The sequence below is a fragment of the Salmo salar genome, chromosome ssa06 (genome assembly GCF_905237065.1).
Source record: "Salmo salar chromosome ssa06, Ssal_v3.1, whole genome shotgun sequence".
Taxonomy (NCBI): domain Eukaryota; kingdom Metazoa; phylum Chordata; class Actinopteri; order Salmoniformes; family Salmonidae; genus Salmo; species Salmo salar.
The window spans coordinates 77,181,809-77,209,720 of NC_059447.1; the positions used below are offsets into that span (position 1 = coordinate 77,181,809).

At 42.1% G+C, this 27,912-nt stretch overlaps 1 protein-coding gene and 1 long non-coding RNA gene across 2 annotated transcripts in view; one reads left to right on the forward strand and one right to left on the reverse strand.

Moving 5' to 3' along the window:
- Nucleotides 1–607: 607 nt before the first annotated feature.
- The window catches only part of LOC123743493 (uncharacterized), a 30,393-nt gene continuing 3,088 nt past the window's right edge, over nucleotides 608–27,912 (forward strand). Inside the window, exons 1-2 of the long non-coding RNA XR_006770325.1 lie at nucleotides 608–951; nucleotides 2,972–3,016. This is a non-coding gene — a long non-coding RNA (uncharacterized lncRNA). The remainder of the gene's footprint in view (nucleotides 952–2,971; nucleotides 3,017–27,912) is intronic.
- LOC123743492 (uncharacterized) lies at nucleotides 3,404–27,770 on the reverse strand. The gene is made up of 10 exons (XM_045721018.1): nucleotides 27,662–27,770; nucleotides 27,077–27,400; nucleotides 24,958–25,053; nucleotides 23,213–23,491; nucleotides 22,948–22,998; nucleotides 5,362–5,460; nucleotides 5,216–5,244; nucleotides 5,054–5,095; nucleotides 4,846–4,917; nucleotides 3,404–4,237 (listed from the first exon to the last, which is right to left on the reverse strand). Exons 1-10 carry the CDS (start codon nucleotides 27,720–27,722, stop codon nucleotides 4,100–4,102), a joined length of 1,191 nt encoding a protein of 396 aa, XP_045576974.1. The 5' UTR covers nucleotides 27,723–27,770; the 3' UTR covers nucleotides 3,404–4,099.

Here is a 27,912-nt window from a genome sequence, read left to right on the forward strand (position 1 = left end):
GAGGGAACGCAACACCCTGCTACAACGCAACTCTCCGTGGTGTGAAAGAGGTATGAAGCGTAGGTGTGAATAAGGATGACAAAAGGCAGAGATTTACAGGGAATTTATTCCGTCGCGCGGTAATTTTGGGGAAAAGGGGCTGGAAGGAACCAAAGCAAAGTAAGTAAATATCAAAGCCCCCTCTCCTACCTTACCTGCCTACCCACTACTTACCTATCTAGCACCATCTGGTGCACTAACCAAAATACAGGGGATGGTCCGCCCAGGTCTTTATTAGTATGCATAGACAGTAAACTACTACGGGTAATGTATTCCTGCAGGCCTCTTGCCTAAGCACTCCCTAGGTGCCTTCCCCCCTGGGAACAAATGAAACAGAATAAACAATTTCAATAATCAAAACACGGCGTCCTATTGACACAACCAATCAGCACCCTCGCAACAACGAACGGAGTACATACCAAATCTCTTAGAAACAACCAACATGCTATAACCCTCAGCCATTAGCCTCCTCTCCGCAAACATCTTCTTCTGAGCAACAGAACACTGGCTTATAAAGCTTCAGAAGGAGTTAGTAATTGGAGACAGCTGCGTCCTGACGAGGGGCGGGGTCAGCTCTCCAATCATCAATGGGGCTAACCAATCAGCTGCTTGTAGAGAATTTCAGGAATCCATTTCCTGAAATGCATACATGAAAATACACAAACCACACCACAGAAACTGAGGAACATAACAGACAGTATAACACACACAGTAGTAGTATCCTGTGTCTTCTCCCCTAAACAGAAGGACACTCTGAAGCTGGGGGACTTTGGCTCGTGTTAGAGTGTTTACTCCCGCCCTACACAGAGTACATCTCTACACGTTGCTACAGAACCCCAGAGTGCCTCATAACTGACGGACACAACTCTCACAAGATGGACGTCTGGAGCGTGTCTTCTACAAGATCATCAGGTAATGATTCATTATGTATTAATGGGGTAGTAGAATCTCTTCCACTGTAGTACAGGTGTGTCTTTGAGAGTTGTAGCCTCCAGTGTTGTGTCTTCAAGATCATAAGGAACCAAACCAATCACATTATACTCTGACAGACGTACCAGTGAGTTTCACCACTAGGTGGTGCCATGTAACTAGTTAAAGGGAAGTGGGATCCTCTATTAGTCCCTTGTCCCTACTTGTTGGACACAGTTAACCCATAGCAATAGAATGATTCAATGATCATTACAGTTCTGTGGGGTAACATCCATCCACCCTCTTGGTTTGACCTCTGTATGACCCCATCCTCTTCCTGTCCCCTGTAGCCTCGGGCATATCTTTTCCCAGATCAAACCAGTTGTATTTTCAGAATATTCTCCAAGAATATAATCAATTTCTCTATTTATGCTCTGGATGTCAGGTACCCACATTTTTCAGGAATTATCCTGAGCCTAGTTGAAATGTGTTTACACAGCGGGAAATGCAGAAATATTTTTTTCTCACTATGATCAGCTCGTCAAACATTGATGTATACAGATATGAAATCACTGATCATGACATTTTAGCCCTCGAGGGTGAAACTTCTGTTCAGCAGTTGTGAGTAACCTGATTGTTCATTCCATATTGTCATTTTACTTTGACCTGTCCTGTTTTGAGGATATGTTATTGGTTAACAAGTCAGCACATTTTTTATTTGATTGGGTGCCATTTAGGTGAGGCTATTTGTTCGGAGAAACCTCCATGATGTAAAAAGTGTCCATCTCATTACATTGTCATACATTTTATCTCCAGCCTGTAGGTTACAGAAAAGGCCACATCGTTCTCCCATATGCTATATCTGCTACACGATTTATGTTAGCAGATAAAATGATCCACAATTTCGATCTTGTCTCATCGCTGCAACTCCCCGAAGGTGGGGTCATGCGTCCTGACCCGCCTAACCGCGCTCCTTAACACCCGTCAGCTTAACCTGGAAGCCAGCCGCACCAATGTGTCGGAGGAAACACCGTTCAACTGGCGACCAGGGTCAGCCGCCACAAGGAGTTGCAAGGACGTGATGAGCCAAGTACAGCCCCCCCCGCCCAAACCCTCCCCTGTCCTATGGGACTCCCAGTAAGACTCTAGCACTGCAGTGCCTTAGACCGCTGTGCCACTCGGGAGGTGATGGATCATTTTTGGGATGGAAAGTTGGTGGAGCGCCGCAGCACCTTGGAAAGGCACGCTGGGAAGGGACAAGTGAAATATTTTATATTTTTTGCCTTTGACAACGTGGGCACTGCTTATCACAGTGCGGCATCAGCGCTCACCTAAAAATCCCATATGTCACTGGTTGAGAGAGATTGTTGTTGTTTTGGGGCAGAATTATGAGAGGTTTTATGTGTTGTTGGAGGTGCTTCTTGGCCACCTAATCCTGCCTAATGAGTGGGCCGGCCCTGGCTGCAGAGAAACTCCAAATATCAGATCACACAGACGTCTGGCTGTGACATCACTCTGACTGTGGACAACAACAGGAAGTGACTGACAAGTGAGGGAGCAGTGAAGACCTTCATTGATTTCCTCTTCATGGTCCCAGGTTAAATAAAAACCTCCCAGCTGTATGATGTGTGCACTGCAGACATCTTCCATGTGCCATCTGGATACATAGACATGATTACTGTTCCTCTAAAGTAGTTTCCCAAATGTTGGGTCAGGGCTGGTCCCGCTAATGGATTCAGACTAGGTTGTGCCATTTTGCCATACTGACGTCAAGACACTTGAATTGCTGTTTTTCAGACAGTTCTCATCAGCTGCCTAACACTGGTAACATCAAAACAGCCCCATACATATTTGTAGGAACTTTTGCTTGTCTAGAGAGACAAGTCTTTGAGAGATTACAGTGGAGGAAAACTTTAGACTTTTCCCTCTAACTTTACAGAGTGAGTTAGTAAATATGTTGTGTACTGTTCTGTCATGCTGGACTCACCTCTGCTAATCTTGTATGTTTTCTATTACTATCCAGGGATGAAGGCCTCAACTGCAGGACCAGCTTCCCCACCTTATTCTGGTATTGTATATTATACTATTTCAGTTCTATGGTAGATTGTATGAGTGGTACAGCATTGGGCCAGGGTCAGGTGTATTACCTTGGTCAATACACAGAGCATGTATTTCTACAGTACCTTCATAAATTATTCATACCCCTTCACCTTTTCCACATTTGGTTTTTTTACAGCCTGAATTCAAAATGGATTAAAAAAAATATATATATTCTCACAATACCTCATAATGAACCTATTTTTAGATATTTTGGCAAACTCATTCACATACAGCACCAGTCAGAAGTTTGGACACACCTACTCATTCAAGGGTTTTTCCTTATTTTGAATATTTTCTACATTGTAGAATAATAGTGAAGACATCAAACCTACGAAATAACACATATGGAATCATGTAGTAACCAAAACAATATTTTACATGTGAGATTCTTGCAAAATAGCCACACTCTGGTCTTACAGTAGAAGCTGTACACCCTGGATAGTAGTGTGTAATATTGGGCAGTAATATTTTATATGTGCATATACAGTATATTACTGTATAGCCTAGGCTATCAGTCAGCATGAATTTGAATCTGAAGCGTGCAGTTCTCACTCTCAAACGCTTCCACTTTTCCTGTCTCCTAACTCATTGGTCTATATCAATAAAATATACACATCTTAAAGCGGCAATCAGCAGTTGAAACATTAACCAATCACACTCTCCGCCACTGTTTTGCTGAAAAGCTGAGGGATGGGGCTGGCGAACCACTCTCCTAGACAGAGCTAAAGATGCAATGACTGGCTGTCCATGATATCAACATTATAGTTTAAACCATGTTTTGAGCTATACAGTGTGTTTGTTTACATTTCATTTGTTTACAAACATTGGAGTAAAACAAGCATATATTTTGGGTTCTGATGGGTTATGACAGTTTAACTAAACTCATGAGGCATTTCTATGTTTTATTTTTCAAGAATCAATGGGTGCATATCATTCATTTATACGTCTAGAAATGGATGTAACTAGTGCAGATTGCCCCTTTTAATAGCACAAAAATCTCTGTTCCTAGAACCATATTAAGTCTGGATTAGGGTGTGAATGAGAATAGTCTTCATGTTGATGTCTTGACTCCCTGAGGTTTGTTGACAGTGGAGTAGAGGGAGCTGGGGTCAGCAGGGTTCTCTGTCTCTCTCCCTCTGCCAGTAGAGGGCATAACAGAGGCATACATCACTGCATCTTCACCTTGGGCCTACAGAGACAACACACACACAACAAAGGAAAGGCTTTAACCTCTCTTGGGGAGGTGGGACGCTCCTAGATGACACTCCTAGGACATCATGTTACACAATACATACATTTTTGGTTCATTCAAGTTGATATTTATATCCAAAAACAGCCTTTTACATTGGTGCTGTAACAGCCGTCGTCAGAATTAGACCAAGGTGCGGCAGAGGATGTGTTCATCATTAGAATTTTAATTCAAAAAGAGAACACTTTACAAAAACAACCAAAACGAACCCTAAGTCACTGTGTGTTAGATAGACAATGACTTGAAAGGACTACAAGCACCAGATTTCCCACTTCCTGGTTAGATGTTTCTCAGGGTTTTGCCTGCCATATGAGTTCTGTTATACTCACAGACATCATTCAAACCGTTTTAGAAACATCAGAGTGTTTTCTATAGAAATCTACTAATAATATGCATATTCTAGTTCCTGGGCCCGAGGTGTAGGCCGTTTAATTTGGGTACGTTTTTCATCCGGCTGTGAAAATACTGCCCCCTACCCTAGAGAAGTTAAACAGTGTATAGAAGGGAGAGTCATATTATTACAATATGTTCAGTATAGCTTCACTTACGTCATCTCTCTGAAGGGGATTTTGATTGAAGTGGTCAATGGAGGAATAGGTGATTCTGTCAGCAGGTTGACTCTACAAGGATCAAAATTGTTATTGAAACATGAATCATTTAAACTGGACATTAGTCTGATTGCATGATAACAACTGGGTTAAATGATGTTTCATATTAATCATGTTTCAAATTACATTAGGATATTGATGCACTAACCTCATTGGTTGGTTGGGTGGAGTGGTTTACTGCATTCAGACCCTGTAATTAGTATCAAAGGTAATGGATTCAAAACAATAGAATTATAGTGGAACCTTTTAGTTATTTTACTTTAACAATAGTATAATACACTAACTGTTTATTAAGTCACAGTTCACTCACAATGCTGTTATCAGTTGGCACTTGATTCTCTGACAAGAACAAATAAAAGAAATCAGAAGAATTTCAATGAAACAACTGGCTGGCTCCATGTATTACTGTGTAATTCATGCCCTCCATTAAACTCAAAGACAAATGTAAGTCCTTACTGTCTCTCCTCCTGCGTACTATGATGACAGCAGCAGTGACACACACCGCTGCTACCACAGCCACTCCTACAGACACCGTGAGGATGACCTTCTGAGAACCTGAGATGACCAGAGAGGGGAGAAGGGTCTGGTTAGTGGGGGACCTTAGAGCAGGTCCCCCTCCTAAAGGTGGAGAGAAACATTTACGTTTTAAAGTTAATTTCCTGCAATTTTACACAGTTTGCTGTGGGGTGTTGAGAAAATGTTGCCGTTTTAAAGGCCCAGTGCAGTCAAAAACGTGATTTCCTGTGTTTTATATAAACTCAGCAAAAAAAGAAACGTCCTCACTATCAACTGCGTTTATTTACAGCACACTTGACATGTGTAAATATTTCTATGAACATAAGATTCAACAACTGAGACATAAACTGAACAAGTTCCACAGACATGTGACTAACAGAAATGGAATAATGTGTCCCTGATCGAAGGGGGGGTCAAAATCAAAAGTAACAGTCAGTATCTGGTGTGGCCACCAGCTGCATTAAGTACTGCAGTGCATCTCCTCCTCATGGACTGCACCAGATTTGCCAGTTTTTGCTGTGAGATGTTACCCCACTCTTCCACCAAGGCACCTGCAAGTTCCCGGACATTTCTGGGGGGATTGGCCCTAGCTTTCAACCTCCGATCCAACAGGTCCCAGACGTGCTCAATGCGATTGAGATCTGGGCTCTTCGCTGGCCATGGCAGAACACTGACATTCCTGTCTTACAGGAAATCACGCACAGAACGTGCAGTATGGCTGGTGGCATTGTCATGCTGGAGGGTCATGTCAGGATGTGCCTGCAGGAAGGGTACCACATGAAGGAGGAGGATGTCTTCCCTGTAACGCACAGCCTTGAGATTGCCTACAATGACAACAAGCTCAGTCTGATGATGCTGTGACACACCGCCCCAGACCATGACGGAACCTCCACCTCCAAATCAATCCCGCTCCAGAGTACAGGCCTCGGTGTAACGCTCATTCCTTCGATGATCAATGCAAATCTGACCATCACCCCTGGTGAGACAAAACCACGACTTGTCAGTGAAGAGCACTTTTTGACAGTCCAATCTGGTCCAGCGACGGTGGCTTTGTGCCCATAGGCGACTTGGTTGCCGGTGAAGTCTGGTGAGGACCTACCTTACAACAGGCCTACAAGCCCTCAGTCCAGGCTCTCTCAGCCTATTGCGGACAGTCTGAGCACTGATGGAGGGATTGTGCGTTCCTGGTCTAACTCGGGCAGTTGTTGTTGCCATCCTGTACTTGTCCCGCAGGTGTGATGTTCCAATGTAACCATCTTGTGCAGGTGTTGTTACACGTGGTCTGCCACTGTGAGGACGATCAGCTGACCGTCCTGTCTCCCTGTAGTGCTGTCTTAGGCATCTCACAGTATGGACATTGCAATTTATTGCCCTGGCCACATCTGTAGTCCTCATGCCTCCTTGCAGAATGCCTAAGGCATGTTCATGTAGATGAGCAGGGAGCCTGGGCATCTTTCTTTTGGTGGTTTTCAGAGTCAGTAGAAAGGCCTCTTTAGTGTCCTCATTTTTCATAACTGTGACCTTAATTGCCTACCGTCTGTAAGCTGTTAGTGTCTTAACGACCGTTCCATAGGTGCATGTTCATTCATTATTTATGGTTCATTGAACAACCATGGGATAGTGTTTTAATTAACAGATGAGATGTAGTCGTTGTTTGTAAGTTGTTGTTCGTATGTTTGTTTGTATCTGGTGTGTAAAATGTATTATTATTAAAATTTAAGACAGCCTTAAATTTCTACCTGTGTTTGGTGGGATGGAGTTTTAGCCTTCCATAGTGACATCACCATGCTGTAAAATAGTTCATAGACAGAGTTCCAAATCTTTCTGCTCATATTAGACGTTTTTCCGTTTGCCCCTTCCCTCTCACACCACTTCCAGATAGTCTTTACAAAATTGTTGCTTGAGAAATTGCTCTTTGCAAAACGCTTTTTTTATTTTTAAACAAATCACAGTAAGGTACATACTTGTTACCCATAAATTATTTGATTTTGAAATAAAAACAGCTGCATTTAGCACCTTTAACAATTTCTGTCCATTTTACAGCAAATCTTCTGCAATTTTACCCATTTTGCCATGGGGTGGAGAGAATTTTTTTCAGCTACAAATCTACACATTTTATAATGACATGCCATGTTAGTAGGATATCTGAGTGAGAATGACTAACAAAATGAATGGGGGCTCCCTGAAGGTCAGGGCTCCTGTGCACGTGCCCTGTCGGTATTCAGCCATGATTACTAACTACTTATCTAAAACTTGTTAGCTCAGTTACTGACATAACAAGAGGGGTCTGGTTTAGTTGAGAACCAGAGAGGGGATGCAGAGTTGTTTTAGTTGCACGTCATTTAGCAGAAAAGAGATCCGCGTTTCTCAAACAAGCAGAAATTCACACAGGAAGAGAGAAGTGTGAAGTAGAGGCGGCAGATAGCTTAGTGGATAAGAGCTTTGGGCCAGTAACAGAAAGGTGGCTGACAAGGCTGGTCTTGCAGTAGAAGCTGTACTCCCTAGCCTGAGTACAGTCTCCTTAGCTAATCCACTCCCTGTACTCCATGTCATATGCCATCTTCAAATATGAACATTCTATCATTAATGAGCTTGAGGAGGACAGAATTTGATCCTGATTATATTGCCCTCACAGCTATACTACAATCACAATGATTATGCAAATATTGGAACTCCAATTTTTTCCTCCACAGAACACAGTTGGTATCGGGTTGCTAAGCAACCATTTTAGGTTTGTACATTCTCAAACTAAAATTCTTAAACTAAAATACATACTGATGGATTCGACTTCCGCTTTACTTCCCTACTGCAGCGCGCTGGTAGCAAACTGGCCAGAGTAAATCATTTGAAAGAGTCAATTTATAGAGCATTAAAGTCAAGAAAACAAGTGTGTGTGTGTGTAATTTTATATTTATTTCATTCAAGTATTGATAATGTAGTTCTGTTGAGATACTACCGTTAGTTGTGTTGTGTCAGAGTTAAGGTCTGGGCCGTCCACCAAGTCAATAACTAACGATGATAAACTATAGGCTACATAACTATAGAACGTTGGTGAGCATCCACACTAGAGGAAAGTTGATCATGTATCGTTCTACAGTCCTACTCCTGTCAGTCGACTGATCAACACATCCTACTGCAGAGCTGCCTATAAAAACAAGACCTCTCACAAGGTCTCTCAACACACAGATACTGGTTCAGACCATTCAGTGCTTTCATGGTGTGTTCATTGTCATAGTGACAACTGCAAATAATACTTCAATGCACATGAAGGACTAACGAAACAGAATATAGTAATGTGTATTTAAATGTAACAATTCAACATCAAATGCCATTTAGCCTGCTCATCTTTTACAGTATGTCGTTTCATCGTTGTTCAAGTGGTTTTGCAAGTGAACCATTTTTCTGATGGTTGTTAATTCCTTTGGTTCATCTTTTTCACTCTGCACATTTCTGTATGTCCTGTGAAACTATTTGCAATGCATCAGTGCAACAATGTTATCATGACTGGCCAAAAGTGATCACACCAATGCACTTTCTCTCCTCAACTGTCACGCTCACTGTCTTCAAACTCCCGATCATAAATAAACCAAAGCACAGCGTGCATGGAATTCCACATCTTTTAATTAAGATAAAACTCACCAAAAAACGAAATGTGACGTTCTGGGCTGCTCACAGGCAGCTACACAAAAACAAGATCCCACAAAACCCCAGAGGGAAAAGGCTGCCTAAATATGATCCCCAATCAGAGACAACGAAAGACAGCTGCCTCTGGTTGGGAACCATATCAGGCCAACAAAGAAATACATAATCTAGAATGCCCACCCAAATCACACCCTGACCTAACCAAATAGAGAAATAAACAGGCTCTCTACGGTCAGGGTGTGACATCAACATGCATTTTCTATGCTGTAGGCCTGTTTTACATTCAGTAATTTGCAAGAGCAAGCCTGCTTTATAGTAAAAACAATGATACAAATAAATGTCCTATAGCTTTTGTAGCCTATAACTTTTCCTGGGATTTCACAAGAAGAGGAATGGCCTATTCTGGAGAAGCTTGAGTAGCCTGGTGCGCATGGAAACAGCTGGAAGAGAGTGGCAAGTGATGTGTAGCTGAAGTAAAAAGCAAAATATTATCTAGATTTTAGGCCATTCATTAGCTAAATATTAGGACTATAGGCTAAATATTTACCTGTCAGAGTGCAAGAAAAATGAGTTAACAGTTTATGAAATGGCAGCTCTTCGCTCAAAAGATTGTCCGCTTTGTGGGCGTAGACGTGAACCTATTCAAGTAAGTAAGTTCAGCCACACCCGTTGCTGACAGGTGTATAAAATCGAGCACACAGCCATGCAGACTCCAAAGTAAAACATTGGCAGTAGAATGGCCCTACTGAAGAGCTCAGGGACTTTCAACGTGGCACAGTCATAGGATGCCATCTTTCCAACTATTAAGTTCTTCAAATTCATGCCCTGCTAGAGCTGCCCTGGTCAACTGTGCTGTTATTGTGAAGTGGAAACCTCTAGGAGCAGCAACGCCTCAGCATGAAGCAGATGGCCACACAAGCTCACAGAACGGAGACGCCGAGTGCTGAAGCGCGTCGTGGGTAAAAATCGTCTAACACTGGCTACCGAGTTCCATACTGCCTCTGTAAGAAACATCAGCACAAGAACTTCATGAAATGGGTTTCCATGACCGAGCAGCTGCACACAAGCTTAACATCACAATTCACATTGCCAAACTTTGACTGGAATGGTGTAAAGCTTGCCACAATTGGACTCTCGAACAGTGGAAACGTGTTCTCTGGAGTGATGAATCATGCTTCACCATCTGGCAGTCCAATGGACAAATCTGGGTTTGGCGGATCCCAGGAGAACGCCACCTGCCCCAATGCATAGCGCCAACTGTAAAGTTTGGTGGAGGAGGAATAATGGTCTGGGGCTGTTTTTTTTTTAGTTCCAGTGAAGGGAAATGTAAACGCTACAATGACAGCATACAATGACATTCTAGATTATTCTGTGCTTCCAACTTTGTGGCAACAGTTTGGGGAAGACTCTTTCCTGTTTCAGCATGACAATGCCCCCGTGCACACAGCGACGTCCATTCAGAAGTGGTTTGTCGAGATCGGTGTGGAAGAACTTGACTGGCCTGCACAGAGCCTTGACCACAACCCCATTGAACACCTTTGGGATGAATTGGTACGCCGACTGCAAGCCAGGCCTAATCGCCCAACATCAGTGACCGACCCACTAATGCTCTTGTGGCTGAATGGAAGAAATTCCCCGCAGCAATGTTCCAACTTCTAGTGGAAAGCCTTCCCAGTGGAGGCTATAGTGGAGGCTTTTAAAGCAGCAAAGTGGGGGTGGGACATCTCATTCCAATGCGTTTGGAATGAGATGTTTGACGAACTGGTGTCCACATACGTTTAGTCATGTAGTGTATAACAATGTCATGACAACAGTATAATGAAAAAGCCATAAACTATAATATGAGAATCATAATGTTAAGATACCGTAGTCCATTTGGCAGCATATTACATGGGAAATTCATGCTTAGTGTATTATTTACAATGTTATAATGTTTGTTACTGGTGATTTCTATCCTTTGGTGGACAAATTTCACAATTTAATTTACTCAACACATTCACAAATGGTGGCTACAGTATGATCACAGTTATGAGGTTTAGGTTGCTTGATGTTCATAGCTAGCTAGCTACAGTGAGGGAAAAAAAGTATTTCATCTCCTGCTGATTTTGTACGTTTGCCCACTGACAAAGAAATGATCAGTCTCTAATTTTAATGGTAGGTTTATTTGAACAGTGAGAGACAGAATAACAACAACAAAAAAACTGAAAAACGCATGTCAAAAATGTTATAAAATTATTTGCATTTTAATGAGGGAAATTAGTATTTGACCCCCTTTCAATCAGAAAGATTTCTGGCACCCAGGTGTCTTTTATACAGGTCACTATATTCAGCACTATTTACTCTCAGATTAAAAAATGCTAATTAGCATCAAAATAGACATCATTCAAGACTACAAATTCCATCAAACTCCTGCACATCATCTCTAGCTGACACCTTTGCTGTCAGCTAGCTAGCTACTAGCTACCTTGATCCAAAAAGAAATATTTATTGAACATGTTCATTTACTGTTCAATATTTTATTTAACTAATATATGTTGGCTTATTTATGCATTTGGTCTTTTGTCTTGTATAAAATACTATCCTAGTAGCCGTCTGATACTTACATGTCATGAATACTAGGCTAGTTTTCTTTGCAAAGAAGCTATCTAGCTAGCTAGCTAGCTACCTAGATGGTTTTAGCAACATAGACTTATTTTACCATAACCCTTCTCCTTTAGCCGGGGGATGTCTATATTTAATCCTTTATCATTTCTGCCAACTATATGAACTAGGTTAAATCTATTTAAATTCATGTCGTCAGAATGCACTGCTGTATAAAAGCAATTAAGAACTATGCTGAACAAAAATATCAACAAAACATGTAAAGTGTTGGTCCCATGTTTCATGAGCTGAAATAAAAGATCCCAGAAATGTTCCAAATGCAAAAAAAGCTTATTTCTCTGAAATGTTGTGCACAAATTTGTTTACGTCCCTGTTAGTATGCATTTCTCCTTTGCCAAGATAATCCATCCACCTGAGAGGTGTGGCACATCAAAAAGCTGATTAAACAGAATTATCATTTCAAAGGTGCACCTTGTGCTGGGGAAAATAAAAGGCCTTTTTAAAATAAAACTACAACACAATGCCACTGATGCCACAATGCCACAATCTCAAGTTTTGATGGAGCATGAATTAGCATGCTGACTGCAGGAATGTCCACCAGAGCTATTGCCAGAGAATTAAATGTTAATTTCTCTACCATAAGCCGTCTCCAACATCGTTTTAGAGAATTTGGCAGTGCGTCTCACAACCACAGACCACATGGATGGCAGTACGTCTCACAACCACAGACCACGTGTATCTGTAATAATTTGACTGCTCTAAATTATTTGGACCAGCAGGTGCCAATAGTGTACACTGTTGGTCAAAGCCTCGAGTACTGAACCTATTTTCAACACATTTGGCTGGAAAACCTCAATGCTTCAGGAAGCTTTGTTTTCCCATCACTACTGGTGAGTGACGTGAAGCTTGAGACAGACATTTTCAGTTCTTTACAGTGTCTTCAGAAAGTATTCACACCCCTTGACTTTTTCCACATTTTGTTGTTACAGCCTGAATTTAATATGGATTAAGTTGAGATTTTGTGTCACTGGCCTACACACATTACCTCATTATGTCAAAGTGAAATGATGTTTTCAGAATTTTTACAATTTAATTAAAAGCGATGAGCTGAAATGTTTTGAGCCAATAAGTATTCCACACCTTTGTTACGGCAAGCCGAAATAAGTTCAGGAGTAAAAATGTGCTTAACAAGTCACATAAGTTGCATGGACTCACTCTGTGTGCAATAACAGTGTTTTAACATGCATTTTGAATGACTACCTCATCTCTGTACCTCACACATGCAATTATCTGTAAGGTCCCTCAGTCGAGCAGTGAATTTTAAACACAGATTCAACCATAAGACCAGGGTGGTTTTCCAATATCTCGCAAAGAAGGGCACCTATTGGTAGAGGGGTAAAAAAAAGCAGACATCGAATATCCCTTTGAGCATGATGAAGTTAATAATTACACTTTAGATGGTGTATCAATAAACCCAGTCACTACAAAAATACAGGCGTCTTTCCTAACTCGGTTGCCGGGGAGGAAGGAAACCACTCAGGGATTTCACTATGAGGCCAATGGTGACTTTAAAACAGTTAGAGTTTAAAACTTCTTCAGATATGCAAGAGTTCACTGGATCACTCCTAAATTTGATCACTCTAAACTGCATGTGCTGCCATCTAATTGTATCTCAATTGCACCTGGGCTAGAATAATTAATGTTTTTTAATTAATTTATTTATTTCTAATTTATTTAACCAGGTAGGCCAGTTGAGAACAAGTTCTCATTTACAACTGTGACCTGGCCAAGATAGAGCAAAGCAGTGTGACACAAACAACACAGAGTTACACATGGGATAAGCAAACATAGTCAATAACACAATAGAAAAATCGATATACAGTGTGTGCAAATGTAGTAAGATTAGGGAGGTAAGGCAATAAATAGGCCATAGTGGAAAAATAATTACACTTTAGCAATTAAACACTGGAGTGATAGATGTGCAGAAGATGAATGTGCAAGGAGAAGTACTGGGGTGCAAAGGAGAAGAAAAAATAACTATGGGGATAAGGAGTTGGGTGGGCTATTTACAGATGGGCTGTGTACAGGTGCAATGATCAGTAAGCTGCTCTGACAGCTGATAATTCAAGTTAGTGAGGGAGATATAAGTCTCCAGCTTCAGTGATTTTTGCAATTTGTTCCAGCCGTTGGCAGCAGAGAACTGGAAGGAAAGGTGGATAAAGGAGGAGTTGGCTTTGGGGGTGACCAGGGAAATATACCTGCTGGAGCGCGTGCTATGGGTGGGTGCTGCTATGGTGACCAGTGTGCTGAGATAAGGCGGGGCTTTACCTAGAAAAGACGTATAGATGACCTGGAGACAGTGGGTTTGGCAACTAATATGAAGTGAGGGCCAGCCAACGAGAGCATACAGGTCGCAGTGGTGGGTAGTATATGGGGCTTTGGTGACAAAACGGATGGCACTGTGATAGACTGCATCCAATTTGCTGAGTAGAGTATTGGAGGCTATTTTGTAAATTACATCTCCGAAGTCAAGGATTGGTAGGATAGTCAGTTTAACGAGTGTATGTTTGGCAGCATGAGCGAAGGATGCTTTGTTGCGATATAAGAAGCCGATTCTAGATGTCATTTTGGATTGGAGTCTGGAAGGAGAGTTTACAGTCTAACCAGACACCTAGGTATTTGTAGTTGTCCACATATTCTAAGTCAGAACTGTTCAGAGTAGTGATTCTGGACGGGCGGGCAGGTGCGGGCAGCGATCGGTTGAAGAGCATGCATTTAGTTTTAATTGTATTTAAGAGTAGTTGGAGGCCACGGAAAGAGAGTTGTATGGCATTGAAGCTCGTCTGAATGTTAGTTAGCACAGTGTCCAAAGAAGGGCCAGAAGTATACAGAATGGTGTCGTCTGCGTAGAGGTGGATCAGAGAATAACCAGCAGCAAGAGCAACATCATTGATGTATAAAGAGAAAAGAGTTGGCCTGAGAATTGAACCCTGTGGCACCCCCATAGAGACTGCCAGAGGTCTGGACAACAGGCCCTCCAATTTGACAAACTGAACTCTATCTGAGAAGTAGTTGGAGAACCAGGCAAGGCAGTCATTTGAGAAACCAATGCTGTTGAGTCTGCCGATAAGAATGTGGTGATTGACAGAGTCGAAAGCCTTGTCCAGGTCGATGAAGACGTCTGCACAGTATTGTCTTTTATCGATGGCGGGTATGATATAGTTTAGGACCTTGAGCGTGGCTGAGGTGCACCCATGACCAGCTCAGAAACCAGTTTGCAAATGAAGGAGAAATGGGGAGGCTTGGGCAAGTTTCTGTGGGGGGTGCAGACCTGTTGGTAGGGGTAGCCAGGTGGAAAGCATGGCCAGCTGTAGAAAAATGCTAATTGTAATTCTCGATTATCATAGATTTATTGGTGGTGACAGTGTTTCCTATCCTCAGCGCAGTGGGCAGCTGGGTGGAGGTGCTCTTATTCTCCATGGACTTTACAGTGTCACAGAACTTTTTGGAGTTTGTGCTACTGGATGCAAATTTCTCTTTGAAAAAGCTAGCCTTTGCTTTCCTAACTGCCTTTGTATATTGTTCCTAACTTCCCTGAAAAGTTGCATATCGCGGGGGCTATTCAATGTTATTGCAGTACGCCACAGGATGTTTTTGTGCTGGTCAAGGGCAGTCAAGTTTGGAGTGAACCAAGGGCTATATCTGTTCTTAGTTCTACATTTTTTTGAATGGGGCATGCTTATTTAAGATGGTGAGGAAAGCACTTTTAAAGAATAAGCAGGCATCTTCTACTGATGGAATGAGGTCAATATGCTTCCATATTACATCCTTATGCATTTTGGTCAATTGTATTGTGGGTAAGGAAACCCCAAATAATGCAATAAAAGGGTCTGGCTCGAATATGTGTGCCGCTTAATTCTGAGAGTGTGTTAAAGATGTCTTTCCAGAAACCAACAAGAGATGGGCAACACCAAAACATGTGTACATGATTAGCAGGAGACTGATTACATCGTACACAATTAGGGTTCACATCCTTGTAAATGTTGGATAATCTTGCTTTGGTCCAGTGGGCCCTATGAATGAGTTTGCATTGAATGAGGCCGTGTCGAGAGCAAATAGAAGAGCTATGTACCCTTTTGAGTGCCCCTTCCCATAGTTCATCAGATATTTCCTCACCCAGTTCCTCCTCCCATGAGGATTTAATACTGTTTAATGAGATGACTTGTACTGAGCAAATTTGACTATAGATTATTGACTTGGTGCCTTTCAGAGTAGGAAGTGTGACACGAAATGTGTCGAACTGGGTTTCACCAGGAAGGGTGGGGAATCCTGGATCTATGCTGCGGATGTAACTCCGGACTTGTAAGAACCTAAAAAAATTATGTCTGGGGAGACCAAATTTAGCTGATAATTGTTCAAACGTACTAAATGTATTGTTAATATACAGATCTCTGAATCTTTTAATACCGACACTAGACCATGTTGAGAAAGCCCCATCAACCATAGATCGGGGAAAAGCTGGGTTTGAGGCTACCGGAGCAAAAAGAAGAGGTTGTTTGAAACCCAAAGTGGCGCCTAAATTGATTCCAGAACTTCAATATTATTTTGACACATATTTTTGCTGAAGGAGGAGTAAGGGCCTGTAACGGAGGAGTGAGCGAGGGAAGACAATGATGCCGGTATAGACGAGGCAGCCTCCGTCTCTAACCAAATTGGGGGTGGGAATATCTCTCTGCTCTGCAACCAGTAGTGAATGATCCTAAGGTTAGCGGCCCAATAATAGATTCTGAAATCCGGTAGAGCTAGACCGCCGTCTGGTTTGGGCCTCTGCAAAAGCTGTTTTCACATCCTGGGGGGCTTTTTGTCCCATATAAAGGGTAGTATTAGGCCGTCGATCTTTTGAAAGGTGGATTTTTAAAAGTAGAAGCTCAAACTGTTTGGGCACAGACCTGGATAGCATAACAGAACTCTGTAGGCTATCTCTGCAGTAGATTGGAACTACACCCCCTTTGGCAGTTCTATCTTGGCGGAAATTTTGTAGTTGGGGATGGAAATTTCAGAATTTTTGGTGGCCTTCCTTAGCCAGGATTCAGACACAGCTAGGACATCAGGGTTGGCAGAGTGTGCTAAAGCAGTGAATAAAACAATCTTAGGGAGGAGGCTTCTGATGTTAATCTAACCACACTGTCCGATTTCAAAAAGGCTTTACCACGAAAGCAAAACATTAGATTATGTCAGCAGAGTACCCAGCCAGAAATAATCAGACACCCATTTTTCAAGCTAGCATATAATGTCACAAAAAACAAAACCACAGATAAATGCAGCACTAACCTTTGATGATCTTCATCAGATGACAATCCTAGGACATTAGCATACCCAAGAACTAGCATAGCCACCGCAAACTTCCGGTGAATTTACTAAATTACTCACGATAAACGTTCACAAAAAACATAACAATTATTTTAAGAATTATAGATACAGAACTCCTTTATGCAATCGTTATGTCCGATTTTAAAATAGCTTTTCGGCAAAAGCACATTTTGCAATATTCTGAGTAGATAGCCCAGCCATCATGGGCTAGCTATTTAGACACCCACCAAGTTTGGCCCTCACCAAACTCCGATTTACTATTAGAAAAATTTGATGACCTTTGTTGTTCTTCGTCAGAATGCACTCCCAGGACTTCTACTTCAATAACAAATGTTGGTTTGGTTCAAAATAATCCATAGTTATGTTCAAATATCCTCTGTTTTGTTCGTGCGTTCAAGACACTATCCGAAGGGTGATGAAGGGTGACGCGCCCGACGCGTTTCGTGACAAAAATTCTAAATATTCCATTACCGTACTTCGAAGCATGTCAACCGCTGTTTAAAATCAATTTTTATGCGATTTTTCTCGTAAAAAAAGTTTTAGTTCAAAGACAAAAAAAAAAAAACATGGTGTCGCCTCGTGCACGCGCCTCAGTCTCATTGTTCTCTGATCGACCATTATCCAAATGCGCTACTGTTTTTCAGCCAGAGCCTGCAAAGACATCATTCAGCGGTTTGCCGCCTTCTGAGAGCCTATGGGAGCCGTAGGAAGTGTCACGTTACAGCAGAGATCCTCAGTTTTCAATAAAGAGCGTGTAGAAGCCCAAGAAATGGTCAGACAGGCCACTTCCTGTAAGGAATCTTCTCAGGTTTTTGCCTGCCATATGAGTTCTGTTATACTCACAGACACCATTCAAACAGTTTTAGAAAGTTTCGGGTGTTTTCTATCCAAAGCCAATAATTATATGCATATTCTAGTTTCTGGGCAGTAGTAATAACCAGGTTCGAATCGGGTACGTTTTTTTATCCGGCCGTGCAAATACTGCCCCCTACCCTAGAGAGGATAAGTGAAATACTCTGTAAACAATTTTGGGAAAAATGTCTTGTGTCATGCACAAAGTAGATGTCCTAACTGACAAACTATAGATTGTTAATAAGAAATTTGTGGAGTGGTTGAAAAACAAGTTTTAATGACTCCAACCTAAGTGTATGTAAACTTCCGACTTCAACTGTAAATGAGATAATTACAACCAGGAATACGACTTTCCCGAAGTGGATCCTTTGTTCGGACCTCCACCCTGGACATGGGATCTAATCCCAGAGGCCGACCCAAAACAACGCGGTCACAGCAGGAGAGGCAGATGGAGCGGCCTACTGGTCAGACTTAGAAGGTGAGCACACCATCCACCGCTTCCGAGCATATTACACGCCAATGTCCAATCTCTAGACAACAAGGTGGATGAAATTAGGGCACAAGTTGCCTTCCAGAGAGACATCAGAGATTGTAACATTCTCTGTTTCACGGAAACATGGGATATGTTGTCAGAATCGGTACAGCCACCCGGATTCTTCACGCATCGCGCTGACAGAAACAAACATCTCTCTGGTAAGAAGAAGGGCGGGGGTGGATGTCTTTTGATTAATGACTCATGGTGTAATCATAACAACATCCAGGAACTCAAGTCCTTTATTTCACCTGACCTAGAATTCCTTACAATCAAATGCTGACCGCATTATCTACCAAGAGAATTCTCTTTGATTAAAGTCACAGCCGTGTATATCCCCCCAAGCAGATACCTTGACGGCCCTGAAAAAACTCCTCTGGACTCTATGTAATCTGGAAACCATATATCCTGAGGCTGCAATTATTGTAGCTGGGGATTTTAACAAAGCTAATCTGAGACCAAGGCTTCCTAAATTCTATCAGCATATCGAATGCGTGACACGAGCTGGTAGAATTCTGGACCATTACTACTCTAACTTCCATGATGCATACAAAGCCCTCCTACACCCTCCTTTTGGCAAATCTGACCATGACTCCATTTTGTTGCTCCCAGCCTATCGACAGAAACTGAAACAGGAAACGCCCATGCTCAGGTCTACACTGGTCTAACCAATCGGATTCCACGCTTCAAGATTGCTTCAATCACGTGGACTGGGATATGTTCTGGGTAGCCTCAGACAACAACTTTGACATAAACGCTGACTCCGTGAGCGAGTTTATTAGCAAGTGCATCGATGATGTTGTACCCACTGTGACTATTAAAATCTTCCCTAACCAGAAATCGTGGATTGATGGCAGCATTCACGCAAAACTGAAAGCTCAAACCACCGCTTTTAATCATGGCAAGGTGACTGGAAATATGACCAAATACAAACAGTGTAGCTATTCCCTCTGCAATCAAACAAGCATAGCGTCAGTATAGAGACAAAGTAGAGTCACAATTCAACGGCTCAAACACGAGACGTATATGGCAGGGTCTACAGTCAATCACAGATTACAAAAAGAAAACCAGCCCTGTTGCAGACATCGATGTCTTGCTCCCAGACAAATTAAACTTCTTTGCTCACTTTGAGGACAAAACAGTGCCACTAACACAGCCCGCTACCAAAACCTGCGGGCTCTCCTTCACTGCAGCCAACGTGAGTAAAACATTTAAACGTGTTAACCCTCGCAAGGCTGCCGGCCAAGATGGCATCCCTAGCTGCGTCCTCAGAGCATTCACAGACCAACTGGCTGGTGTGTTTACGGACATATTCAATCAATCGCTATCCCAGTCTGCTGTGCCCACATGCTTCAAGATGGCCACCATTGTTCCTGTTCGCAAGAAAGCAAAGGTAACTGAACTAAATGACTATCGCCCTGTAGCACTCACTTCTGTCATCATGAAGTGCTTTGAGAGACTAGTCAAGGATCATATCACCTCCACCCTACCTGATAAGCTAGACCTCCTCCAATTTGCTTACTGCCCCAATAGGTCTACAGACGATGCAATCGCTATCACACTGCACACTGCCCTATCCCATCTGGACAAGTGGAATACCTATGTAAGAATGCTGTTCATTGACTACAGCTCAGCATTTAACACCATAGTACCCTCCAAACTCGTCATTAAGCTTGAGACCCTGGGTCTCAACCCCACTCTGTGCAACTGGGTCCTGGACTTCCTGACGGGCCGCCCTCAGGTGGTTGAGGGTAGCAAACAACATCTCCATCCCGCTGATCCTCAACACTGGGGCCCCACAAGGGTGTGTTCTCAGCTCTCTCCTGTATTCCCTATTCACCCATGGCTACGTGGCCATGCACGCCTCCAACTCAATCATGAAGTTTGCAGACGACACTACAGTAGTGGGCTTGATTACCAACCATAACGAGACGGCCTACAGGGAGGAGGTGAGGGCCCTCGGAGTGTGGTGTCAGGAAAATAACCTCTCACTCAACGTCAACAAAAATTGGAAATGATCATGGACTCAGGAAACAGCAGAGGGAGCATCCCCCCATCCACATCGACGGGACAGTAGTGGAGATGGTGGAAAGTTTTAAGTTCCTCAACGTTCACATCACGGACAAACTGAAATGGTCCACCCTCACAGACAGCGTGGTGAAGAAGGCGCAACAGTGCCTCTTCAACCTCAGGAGGCTGAAGAAATTTGGCTTGTCACCAAAAACCCTCATAAACTTTTACAGATGCACAATTGAAAGCATCCTGTCGGGCTGTATCACCACCTGGTACGGCAATTGCACTGCCAACAACCGTAAGGCTCTCCAGAGGGTAGTGAGGTCTGCACAACGCATCACATGGGGCAAACTACCTGCCCTCCAGGACACTTACAGCACCCGATGTCACAGGAAGGCCAAAAAGAACATCAAGAACAACAACCACCCGAGTCACTGCATGTTCACCCCACTATCATCAGTACAGGTACATAAAAGCTAGGCGTGAGAGTCTGAAAAACAGCTTCTATCTCAAGGCCATCAGACTGTTAAACAGCTATCACTAACATAGAGTGGCTGCTGCCAACATACAGACTCAAATCTCTGGCCACTTTAATACATTTAATAAAGTGATTTAATAAAGGTATCACTAGTCACTTTAAATAATGCCACTTGAATAATGTCTACATATCCTACATTATTCATATCATATGTATATACTGTATTCTATACCATCTACTGCATCTTGCCTATGCCGCACAGCCATCGCTCATCCATATATTTATATGTACATATTCTTATTCCTCCCTTTACATTTGTTAGGCTCTTGTTAGATATTACGGCACTGTCGGAACTAGAAGCACAAGCGTTTCGCTACATTCGCATTAACATCTGCTAACCATGTGTATGTGACCAATAAAAATTGATTTGATTTAAAGTCACCTTGTCTGAGAGAGATTTACACGGTTATCAAAAAATCATGCCAGGGTAAGCCTACACGAAACACAGCCCTTATTTGAAGTGTATCTAAAATCCCCTATGGGAGAAATGAATGGTGGAAAAAGGATTGGAACCATTTCCGTGTTTGACCACTAGGTTTAATGGGTATTATGACTCATACTGTGGTACTCTATTGAATGTTGATATTCCCAAAAGGCCAGTCTCTTTGGCAATGACAAGGAGTGGAACATTAGCTAAAGAGACTGGTACTCAGACTATGTACTTCCTGCATAGTAGTTAAAAACAAACAAGGTGACCACTTTTCATTGGTGAATAATGGTGACATCACAGTTCAGAATAGATCCACATCCACTGACTCTGTGTTGCCTGTCGAGTTTTCTCTACTCCAATCTCTGAATCACTAGACAAGTAGTTCTTCCTATAAATATGTTTGGGGCTGTTATGTTACCAGTCTTAGACTGCTCCTGAGTGGTTGTCTTAACAGGATTCAGAGTTGTCCCATCAGAACCATCTGACAAGTATTCATTCAAGTGTCTTGACTTTGGTGGATACAATTTTTATAACCCAGTCTGAAGAATGAGGGACCAGCACTGACCCAACATTTGGGAAATACTACTTTACCGGAACAGTACTCATTTATGTATCCAGATGGCACATGGAAGATGTACTATTTCAGAGTTTTTTTTAACCTGAGGCGTTGAAGGTGACGTCACCAACATCTTCAGTGCCCTTGTCTATAATATCTAGTTCAGGAGGAGAAAAACATCCTCTTTAAAATAACTCTTCATCATCAGACACATACAGTAGAGAGCAGTACGTTTGTTCACTCATCACTGATATCAGGAGAAAGGATCAGGTTTGACATTCACTTTAATGTCATTAAAGTTTAGCATTGGCATGGGATGTCAGAGTTACACAGACAAGCAGATATTCACATGGCAAGAGAGAAGTGGGAAGTGCACCACAGCAAATGTAAAAATCAAAACATAAGTAAGCATATGCTTTGTGTTGACCAAGGTAATACATCTGACTTTAGCCCCATGATGTACCACTCATACTATCTACAATACAACTGAGAAGGGAAATAGTATTCAATACAAGACCAGCAGAAGATGGGGAGGTGGTTGACAAGGCTGGTCTTGTAATAGAGGCTGTACTTCCTGGATAGTAGTTGAAAACAAACAGAGTGACCACTTTTCATTGGTGAATAATGGTGACATCACAGATGAGAATGGATCCACATCCAGTCACTCACTCTGTTGCCTGTAGAGTTTTCTCTACTGCAATCTGCTAAATCTTTCTCCAATCTCTAGAGCACTAGACAAGCAGTATAAATATATTTGGGGGTGTTTTTACATGACCAGTCTTATACTGCTGCGTAGTACTGGTGGTTGTCTTGACAGGCATTACACTAGTTACATCAGAACTGTCTGAAAAACATCAAATCAAGTGTCTTTCTGGACCCAGTCTCAAACCCTGACACAGCATGGGAAAACACAGTACCCAGTTCTATGTATCCAGAGGAAAGATAAAACTTTTACTACATCTGTACACATCATACAGATGGGAGTATTTTACCTGGGACAGTGGAGATGACATCATCATTATCAGTGGTCTTTTCTTCAATATCTAATTCAGTAGGAGAACATCCTCTGTTAGTTTATTTAAATAACCCATCATCATCATCATCATCAGATACAGCAGTAGGATTCAAATCAAATTAATCATCAATCACTAATATCACTAATATCAGGATAAAGGATCAGGTTTGATATTCAACTTTAATATCATCACAGATCTTGTGAACTTATACAGATTCTAGGAGCATAACAAGAACACATACCTGAGAATGTGGAGGGGAAGTCAATCGAGATCTTCACGTTTCCTTTTTCAGTCAGCGTGCACGTCCACTTCCTGTTGTTGTCCTCCTTCTGGAGTGTCACAGTCAGTGAGATTTCACAGGAAGAATCCAGTGTGACCTGGGCATTAGTACCTGTTTTAGGCCCCCAGCTGAGACTAACTCCTGAGATGCATGTTCCATGTCCCATATAGGTGAGCAGAGAACACCTTAATGTCATATTTACATTTGACTTCAGATCTGTCACTGGTGTGGTAGAGGAGACTGAGAAAGAGAAAAGGGTATACAGTACTTGTTGGCTGTTTTCACACCCCTACTGCATTCAACAGCACTGCACCCCCCACAGCTACTCGCCCAAGCCTCCCCCATTTCTCCTTCTCCCAAATCCATTCAGCTGATGTTCTGAAAGAGCTGCAAAATCTGGACCCCTACAAATCAGCTGGGCTTGACAATCTGGACCCTTTCTTTCTAAAATTATCTGCCGAAATTATTGCAACCCCTATTACTAGCATGTTCAACCTCTCTTTCGTGTCGTCTGAGATTCCCATAGATTGGAAAGCAGCTGCTGTCATCCCCCTCTTCAAAGGAGGTGACACTCTTGACCCTAATTGCTACAGACCTATATCCATCCTACCCTGCCTTTCTAAGGTCTTCGAAAGCCAAGTCAACAAACAGATTACCGACCATTTCGAATCCCACCGCACCCTCTCCGCTATGCAATCTGGTTTCAGAGCTGGTCATGGGTGCACCTCAGCCACGCTCAAGGTCCTAAACGACATCGTAACCGCCATCGATAAGAAACAATACTGTGCTGCCGTATTCATTGACCTGGCCAAAGCTTTTGACTCTGTTAATCACCACATCCTCATCGGCAGACTCAGTAGCCTTGGTTTCTCAAACGATTGCGTCGCCTGGTTCACCAACTACTTCTCTGACAGAGTTCAGTGTGTCAAATCTGAGGGCCTACTGTCTGGACCTCTGGCAGTCTCTATGGGGGTACCACAGGGTTCAATTCTTGGGCCAACTCTTTTCTCTGTATACATAAATGATGTCGCTCTTGCTGCTGGTGAATCTCTGATCCACCTCTACGCAGACGACACCATTCTGTACACTTCTGGCCCTTCTTTGGACACTGTGTTAACAACCCTCCAGACGAGCTTCAATGCCATTCAACTCTCCTTCCGTGGTCTCCAACTGCTCCTAAACACAAGTAAAACTAAATGCATGCTCTTCAACCGATCGCTGCCTGCACCTGCCCGCCTGTCCAGCATCACTTCTCTGGACGGTTCTAACTTAGAATTTGTGGACAACTACAAATACCTAGGTGTCTGGTTAGACTGTAAACTCTCCTTCCAGACTCACATCAATCATCTCCAATCCAAAGTGAAATCTCGAATTGGCTTCCTATTTCGCAACAAAGCATCCTTCACTCATGCTGCCAAACATACCCTTGTAAAACTGACCATCCTACCAATCCTCGACTTCGGCGATGTCATTTACAAAATAGCTTCCAATACCCTACTCAACAAGCTGGATGCAGTCTATCACAGTGCCATCCGATTTGTCACCAAAGCCCCATATACTACCCACCACTGCGACCTGTACGCTCTCGTTGGCTGGCCTTCGCTTCATAATCGTCGCCAAACACATTGGCTCCAGGTCATCTACAAGACTCTGCTAGGTAAAGTCCCCCCTTATCTCCGCTCACTGGTCACCATAGCAGCACCCACCTGTAGCACGCGCTCCAGCAGGTATATCTCTCTGGTCACCCCTAAAGCCAACTCCTCCTTTGGTCGTCTCTCCTTCCAGTTCTCTGCTGCCAATGACTGGAACGAACCACAAAAATCTCTGAAACTGGAAACACTTATCTCCCTCACTAGCATTAAGCACCAGCTGTCAGAGCAGCTCACAGATCACTGCACCTGTACATAGCCCATCTATAATTTAGCCCAAACTACTACCTCTTCCCCTACTGTATTTATTTATTTTATTTATTTTGCTCCTTTGCACCATATTATTTATATTTTATCTTTGAACTTTCTTCAAACTACAAATCTACCATTCCAGTGTTTTTCTTGCTATACTTTATTTACTTTGCCACCATGGCATTTTTTTGCCTTTACCTCCCTTATCTCACATCATTTGCTCACATTGTATATAGTCTTATTTTTTTTTTTTCTACTGCATCATTGATTGTATGTTGTTTTACTCCATGTGTAACTCTGTGTTTTTGTATGTTGTCGAACTGCTTTGCTTTATCTTGGCCAGGTCGCAATTGTAAATGAGAACTTGTTCTCAACTTGCCTACCTGGTTAAATAAAGGTGAAATAAAAAATAAAAAACATGACAGATGATTATTAAAACCTGTTGGGTCTAGGGGGCAGTATTTTCACGGCTGGATAAAAAAACGTACCCGATTTAATCTGGTTACTAATCCTACCCAGTAACTAGAATATGCATATACTTATTATATATGGATAGAAAACACCCTAAAGTTTCTAAAACTGTTTGAATGGTGTCTGTGAGTATAACAGAACTCATTTGGCAGGCAAAACCCTGAGACATTTTCTGACAGGAAGTGGATACCTGATGTGTTGAATTACCTTTAAGCCTATGCCATTGAAACACACAGGGGTTGATTAATGTTTTGGCACTTCCTATTGCTTCCACTAGATGTCACCAGCCTTTACAAAGTGTTTTGAGTCTTTTACTGTGAGATCTGACCGAACAAGAGCCATGGAACGGTGATGGCCGATTAGAATCTGGCGCGCGAGTTCATGTTGGGTACCCTCGTTCCAATACGTTATAAAAGAGAATGCATTCGTCCACCTTGAATATTATTAATGTTCTGGTTAAAAAAGGCACTAATGATTTATGCTATACAACGTTTGACATGTTTGAACGAACGTAAATATATTTTTTCCCCTCGTTCATGACGAGAAGTCCGGCTGGCTTAGATCATGTGCTAACAACACGGATCTTTTTGGATATAAATGATGAGCTTTTTTGAACAAAACTACATTCGTTATGGACCTAGGATTCCGGGAAGTGACATCTGATGAAGAGAATCAAAGGTAATGGATTATTTACATTGTATTTTCGATTTTAGATCTCTCCAACATGGCCGTTTGTCTGTATAGCAAAGCATATTTTTCTGGGCGCAGTGCTCAGATTATTGCAAAGTGTGATTTCCCAGTAAGGTTATTTTTAAATCTGGCAAGTTGATTGCGTTCAAGAGATGTAAATCTATAATTCTTTAAATGACAATATAATATTTTACCAATGTTTTCTAATTTTAATTATTTAATTTGTGGTGCTGACTTGACTGCCGGTTATTGGAGGGAAACGATTTCCTCAACATCAATGCCATAGTAAAACGCTGTTTTTGGATATAAATATGAACTTGATAGAACTAAAAATGCATGCATTGTCTAACATAATGTCCTAGGAGTGTCATCTGATGGAGATTGTAAAAGGTTAGTGCATCATTTTAGCTGGTTTTATGGTTTTGGTGACCCTGTCTTTGAATTGACAAAACATTACACACAGCTATTGTCAATGTACTCTCCTAACATAATCTAACTTTATGCTTTCGCCGTAAAACCTTTTTGAAATCGGACAACGTGGTTAGATTAAGGAGATGTTTATCTTTCAAAGGTTGTAAGATAGTTGTATGTTTGAAAAATTTGAATTTTGACATTTATTTGGTTTCAAATTTGCCGCTCTTGAAATGCACCTGCTGTTGATAGGGTGCACCACGGGTGGCACGCTAGCGTCCCACATAGCCCCAAGAAGTACTACACTTGTACACAGTGACATTTAAACTCTGATTTAAACAGTAATACTCACTGGTTAGAACAGATAGATGAACAGGGGCATCATCTCCATGTCTTGGTCCAGTCTCTGTAAGGTACTGTTGACAGGTGTATTGTCCAGCATCCTCAGCTCTGACATTACTAACATGTAGAGAACAGTTAGACCCTAAACTCAGTCTGTCTGCTATGTTGTTGAGTTGTTTTTTCACCTTCCCTAGACCGACTAGTTCAATAGCAGTTGCAGCTCTGTTATAGTTCCATGTAGTTGAGGAGCAGTTTGGATAAACCACATTGTTACACGGCAGACTGACATCATCTCCCACTCTGGAGAACATAGAGAGAGTTTCTCCACTGCCACCTGGAAGGAGTATGACATCAGATAATTATTAACTGGTAATACAGATGACATTATATTTCATACGTATTCTTATTGATATTCTTCAGTGTGAATAATAGTGTAATATACTGTCTACTATACAATAGTGAAGAGTAAACAGCTACACAACAGAAATGTCATCATAATATTAGTAAAATGTAAACTGAACTAGGTTGGCCGTGTGAAATAAATGTGTTCTATGATCTCTAATGACATATTCTTACTCTCTCTCCTCTGTCTTACCTGTTAGCAGGTACAAAACGGTCACAAGCAATCCCAAAAATGAATGATGGATGTGAGCCATGATCCCCTCCTCTCTCTCTCTCTCCTCTGTTTCTGTCTCTTTCCTCTGTCAGAGTGTCTCAGCACTATGAGTTTCTCACCATACAGCAGCATCTCTATTCACCACTATAGCATCACTTCCTCAAAGGGGTCATGTTTTTATCTAGTTTCTGACACCTTGGTGAGAATCCTCCAGTTCACCAGCAGTTAAA